We start from the raw sequence: 6264 nt of genomic DNA, 5'->3' as shown, positions 1-6264 counted from the left end.
TGTTTTAGTCCCTATATCAGCTGTTTTAGTCCCTATATCAGCTGTTTTAGTCCCTATATCAGCTGTTTTAGTCCCTATATCAGCTGTTTTAGTCCCTATATCAGCTGTTTTAGTCCCTATATCAGCTGTTTTAGTCCCTATATCAGCTATTTTAGTCCCGATATCAACTGTTTTAGTCCCTATATCAGCTGTTTTAGTCCCTATATCAGCTGTTTTAGTCCCTATATCAGCTGTTTTATCCACTATATCAGCTGTTTTAGTCCCTATATCAGCTGTTTGAGGCCCTATATCAACTGTTTTAGTCCCTCACCAGAGTTGATGACAGAAAACATCAAACGGACATCATTAAGACCCCCCATGTGCATGTCCCAAAAGACACCCTGTTTCCTATACAGTGCATAGGGGCACACGTTAAAAAGACCTCTGTTTCCTATACAGTGCATAGGGGCACAGGTTAAAAGTGGTACACCATAGAGGGAAGAGGATGGCATTTGGAACACTCTCTCTCTACAGAGCGGGTTAGTGCTTCTAGAACTAGTGCTTGGTCCGGTAGACAGAACACAGCGGTCCGTCACCAACATGGAATGCTATGAAGTAGAGAAGAAGACAGGACAGCTATCATTATCACTGGGCAGTGGAGCAGCCATCACTATCGCTGGGCAGTGGAGCAGCCATCACTATCGCTGGGCAGTGGAGCAGCCATCATTATCACTGGGCAGTGGAGCAGCCATCACTATCACTGGGAAGTGGGGCAGCCATCACTATCACTGGGCAGTGGGGCAGCCATCACTATCACTGGGCAGTGGAGCAGCCATCATTATCGCTGGGCAGTGGGGCAGCCATCACTATCACTGGGCAGTGGGGCAGCCATCATTATCGCTGGGCAGTGGAGCAGCCATCATTATCGCTGGGCAGTGGAGCAGCCATCACTATCACTGGGCAGTGGAGCAGCCATCATTATCACTGGGCAGTGGAGCAGCCATCACTATCACTGGGAAGTGGGGCAGCCATCACTATCACTGGGCAGTGGGGCAGCCATCACTATCACTGGGCAGTGGAGCAGCCATCATTATCGCTGGGCAGTGGGGCAGCCATCACTATCACTGGGCAGTGGGGCAGCCATCATTATCGCTGGGCAGTGGAGCAGCCATCATTATCGCTGGGCAGTGGAGCAGCCATCACTATCACTGGGCAGTGGGGCAGCCATCACTATCACTGGGCAGTGGAGCAGCCATCACTATCACTGGGCAGTGGAGCAGCCATCACTATCACTGGGCAGTGGGGCAGCCATCACTATCACTGGGCAGTGGAGCAGCCATCACTATCACTGGGCAGTGGGGCAGCCATCACTATCACTGGGCAGTGGAGCAGCCATCACTATCACTGGGCAGTGGAGCAGCCATCACTATCACTTGGGAAGTGGGGCAGAACTGAACAGTATTCTGTTTGTGTCAGACGGGGAAGAGAGGGAGAATGCGGTGGAGATATGGAGGTATGAGGGAAAAACATAGGCAGTAGTAGTAACCCATATAGGAAGACATTTACGTTTTTTGTTCTTCAGTTTGGGTATCTCTCTCCCACCCAGAACAGATGGGATCTGGACCCACCGCAAGCCAAAAACACACATTCAGACCCGTACCGCAGGGATATAAAAATAAATAACTACCAATAAAATGTACACACATTAATAAATACAAGACATTCACTCTGCTGTAAGAGATTCCCCCCCACCACCACTTCGCCGCCAGCCCTCTATCATGGACTCGAGAGAGACAGAGGAGAGGTGGGGGTAGTTTACATCCATATTATCCACAGCCATGGAATTTCTGAAGACACATGAAATGAAAGAAGTGGTTACTAGGTTGAAGTGCCGCAATGGGCTGGCAGGGACTGCTAGAAAGAGAGCCCAGAGAGCGAGAGAGAGAGCTGACAGGGACTGCTAGAAAGAGAGCCCAGAGAACGAGAGAGCTGACAGGGCACATATTAAGCACATTGATGAAATACCTCTTACATTCTTCTGAGGTGAAATAACGTCCACATAGTTGAGGTTCAGGGGTATGGGGTGGAGAGAGGTTCAGGGGTATGGGGTGGAGAGAGGTTCAGGGGTATGGGGTGGGAGAGGTTCAGGGGTATGGGGTGGAGAGGGGTTCAGGGGTATGGGGTGGGAGAGGTTCAGGGGTATGGGGTGGAGAGAGGTTCAGGGGTATGGGGCGGGAGAGAGGTTCAGGGGTATGGGGTGGGAGAGAGGTTCAGGGGTATGGGGTGGGAGAGAGGTTCAGGGGTACGGGGTGGGAGAGAGGTTCAGGGGTATGGGGTGGGAGAGAGGAAGTTAAGAAGCTCCTATAGGCTGGCAGTTAGAGCTAAGTAGTTTGAAGATGAGACGCTGATCTGAGGTCAGTGTTCTAGTACATTTCCTACTGGTTATGGCTAGTATTTGTTCAGGGCAGGCTGATGCTAGATCTGTGCTGAAGGTACCAGCGGCAGTTTGAGCAGAGTGTGGAATAAGACAAGGGTGTAGTCCCGTTTTGCTGTTAGTGCGTTTATATAGTCTGGTACCAGCGGGCAGTTTGGCTACTATTGGACTACTGTAGCGAGCAGAGCTGAGCATTTAGACAACTACTGGACAGCTGAACAGTGACACAGCCCAGACTAACGCCAGTCACCGATCACAAGGACGCTTCAACTCCCAACAGGAGAAGGAAGGGCAAGGGGTTGAGTTAGGAACAGATCCGTTTTAGGGGGGTGAGATGCCGGATCTCTCTGCTCTTACCAGAGTTTATGTGATCCATTCTGGACTCCCACAGTAGGGACTCCAAGCCTTCTAAAACATCAGAGAGGAGGGGTTTTCCCTCAGTCTTGTCCCCCCTACTCTTTCCTTCCAGTTCCCCTGCACCTCTACAGCCAAGGAAGTCACTGTGGTAACGGCCGAAGGAGGCTATACATCCGTTCTCATCTTGGTGATGTTGACGTAGTTGGTGTTAGCCAATGTGTTAGAGTTAGCTTGCTTATTTACATTAGCCAACAGGGTGCTAGCATTAGCCAACAGGGTGCAGTTGCCTGTCTTGAGGCTCTCTGCTCTGAAGTCCTCTGCGCTGTGGTTCAGTGCTGCTTCCTGTATCTCCATGTAGTCTGACTTACTGAGGGTGGATCCACTCCTGCTGCGGCCGCTCTTCTTCAGGTCCTCGGCTGAGTCGGCCTTGGGGGCAACGGGAGTGTTCAGGTACTGCGCTTGCTCCTCGCCCTCCGTCTCCCGGTGGTAGAAGTAGTTGAAGTTGGACACGATGACGGGGACGGGCAGGGCGATGGTCAACACGCCAGCGATGGCACAGAGAGAGCCCACGATCTTCCCACCGATGGTGGTGGGCACCATGTCGCCGTAGCCGACGGTGGTCATAGAAACCACGGCCCACCAGAAGGCTTCTGGGATGCTGCTGAACTGGGAGTCCGCCTCGTCGGCCTCGGCGAAGTAGACAGCGCTGGAGAAGAGGATGACTCCTATGAAGAGGAAGAAGATGAGCAGGCCCAGCTCCCGCATGCTGGCCTTCAGGGTCTGGCCCAGGATCTGGAGCCCCTTGGAGTGTCTGGACAGCTTGAAGATCCTGAACACCCTGACCAAACGGATGACCCTGAGGATGGCGAGAGACATCGCCTGCTGCCCCGCCTGCCCGTCCTCCGGTTTCTCTGCCAGCTCTGTGCCCAACGTGATGAAATATGGAATAATCGCCACGATATCGATGATATTCATAATGTTACCGAAGAACCCGGCTTTACTAGGACACGCGAAGAAGCGGACGAGGAACTCGAAGGAGAACCAGATGATGCAGAGCGTCTCCAGGATGAAGAAGGGATCCGTGAAGTAGGAGGAGGTGTAGGAAGAGGTGGAGTTGTTGAAGGGCTGGAAAACCTTGTTGCCATCGTCCTCTTCGTCGTTCCGGAACACGGGGAGGGTCTCCAGGCAGAAGGACACGATAGAGATCAGGATCACCATGACGCTGATGATGGCGATGATACGGGCCGCGCCGGAACTCTCGGGATACTCAAACAGCAGCCACACCTGTTCAAGGTCAAAGGTCAATGTTTTATTCATAAAATGTACAGCAGACAGCAAACAGTCTCTGAGATGTACTTGATGTTAACAGTTTAGGTTAACTAGACAATGTGCCACTAAAATGTGTGACATAAAAGTTTCAACTGGACACAACCAAGTTTCAGATGAGTTGCTTATTAGTTACGGGGGGGGGGGGGGGGGGGGTGTCACGGTGCAATCAAGAAGCAAGTTGCAAGCAGCTAAAGTTGCTTTTCTAATTGTGCCATGTAACTGCAACCTAAGATAAAAACACAAACTAAAAAGCCATCATTTGAACGTACCTGTCTCTGGAACTCATTCTCTGGAAGAGGTCGCTCTTCCTCCTTGATGAAGCCCTCATCCTCCCTGAAGATCTCGATGGCCTCCTCTCCCAGTTCGTAGAAGCGGATCTCCTCGGAGAAGATGTCTAGAGTGACGTTAACGGGCCGACGCAGCCTCCCGCCTGACTGGTAGTAGTAGAGGATGGCGTCGAAGCTGGGCCGGTTCCTGTCAAAGAAATACTCGTTCCTCAGAGGGTCAAAGTACCTGGAGAAAGAGAGAGGGGCGGGTGTGTGGGCTGTTGAATTATGTACTAATACTTCATGGATTTTATTGCTGAAGTATTACAGATTTCGACATAGAAATGGAAAGGTAATTTCGGACTGAGCCAACATTTTCAGTGTTTACTGTGAACGCAGTCTCTACTAACAACGGGAACATTGCTTTTCAATTTCAATCACGCTGTAACGCTGAATTTCTGCAAAACGGATTGAATAGAGCCCTCAATGTCAGTAGTAGATACAAACAGCAAGAAATGACACTAGATAGTAAATATTCAACCGTAAAGAGTTATCAATATAAGTACCATCTAACCTCATCCTCTTCTAGGAGTTAACAATATCTAGGAGTTTAACCAATATCACTAAAGTACTAAAGTTACCTCATCCTCTTCTAGGAGTTAACATACAGACACAGTATAATCAATATCACTAAAGTACTATAGTTACCTCATTCTCTTCTTGGGGTCCCCCAGCAGGGTCTCAGGGAACTGGGAGAGGGTCTTCAGCTGCGTCTCGAAGCGCAGCCCAGAGATGTTGACGACCACGCGCTCACAGCACTCGTAGTCCGGTTCTGGTTCGTACGGGTCACCGGGATGGGCCGCCGCCTCGTCCCCCAGGTCACCCGTAGCAACCGTCATGGTGGAGGAAGAGGGCGGAGCCTGCAGCGTTAAGACAGGGAGAGGGAGGGGTCAATAGGGATGATAGGTTGGGATGATAGGATGATAGGATAGGATGATATGATACAATGATGATATGATACAATGATATGATACGATGATAGGATAGGATGATAGGATAGGATGATAGGATAGGATGATAGGATTGGATGATAGGGTGAAAGGATAGGATGATAGGATTGGATGATAAGATGATAGGATAGGATGGTTAGATATGATTCACACATTTACAAACACAACATAAGAATGATTAATTATGTCACTAGCTGCAAACAGGGCTGGTTTCCCGGACACCAATTACACCTCTTCCTGGACTGAAAAGCACTTTACAAGGACACGCTCCATGTTCTGTTATTAGATGTTTTTTTGGGGGGGGGGATCTTCTCTACATTGTGAATAATGTAACGACGCCATCCTGTCTGCTTGTGTTAAGTGATTACTGGTAATCAGTTCTCTTTCATACGAGCCACAGATCAATAGCATCCCCAGTCATACCGGATCATCGCTCCTATAGGCCAGTAAGACCACCAGGATAACCTGATTAGCTGCTGAGAGCTCCATCCATTCCATACAATCTCTACGCGATAGATACACTTTGCCTGCGTCCTGAAATGGCACTCTATTCCCTATATAGTGCACTACTTTTGACCAGGGCCAATAGGGTAGGGCTCATAGGGTATAACCAAGAGGGTGTAGGGTGCCATTTGGGATGCAGCAAAATACATTAGTCTCCAATTACCACATCTATCCAAGGTCAAGCTCTAAGATGGTGCTCTAAATGCTGCAGAGAGGGAAGCATGCAGTTGTTGATGTGTCCATCCTCAATGGCACCCTATTCCCCACCTAGTGCACTACTTCTGACAACAGCCATATGGGGCCCTGGTCAAAAGTAGTGCACTCTATAGAGAATAGGGTGCCATTTGGGACAAACTGGGTGTCTATTTTACATAATGGGGAGCAG

The 6264-nt window shown here is 49.8% G+C and overlaps 1 protein-coding gene across 1 annotated transcript; it reads right to left on the bottom strand.

The window, feature by feature from the left end:
• Positions 1–2935: 2935 nt before the first annotated feature.
• LOC120037998 (potassium voltage-gated channel subfamily A member 2-like) lies at positions 2936–5264 on the bottom strand. The gene is made up of 3 exons (XM_038983945.1): positions 5074–5264; positions 4369–4612; positions 2936–4054 (listed from the first exon to the last, which is right to left on the bottom strand). The coding sequence occupies exons 1-3, from the start codon at positions 5262–5264 to the stop codon at positions 2936–2938; spliced, it is 1554 nt and encodes a 517-aa protein (XP_038839873.1).
• Between the last annotated feature and the right edge of the window lie 1000 nt (positions 5265–6264).

The sequence above is a fragment of the Salvelinus namaycush genome, unplaced genomic scaffold (genome assembly GCF_016432855.1).
Source record: "Salvelinus namaycush isolate Seneca unplaced genomic scaffold, SaNama_1.0 Scaffold2014, whole genome shotgun sequence".
NCBI lineage: Eukaryota > Metazoa > Chordata > Actinopteri > Salmoniformes > Salmonidae > Salvelinus > Salvelinus namaycush.
This window is presented reverse-complemented; position numbering and strand designations above follow the sequence as displayed.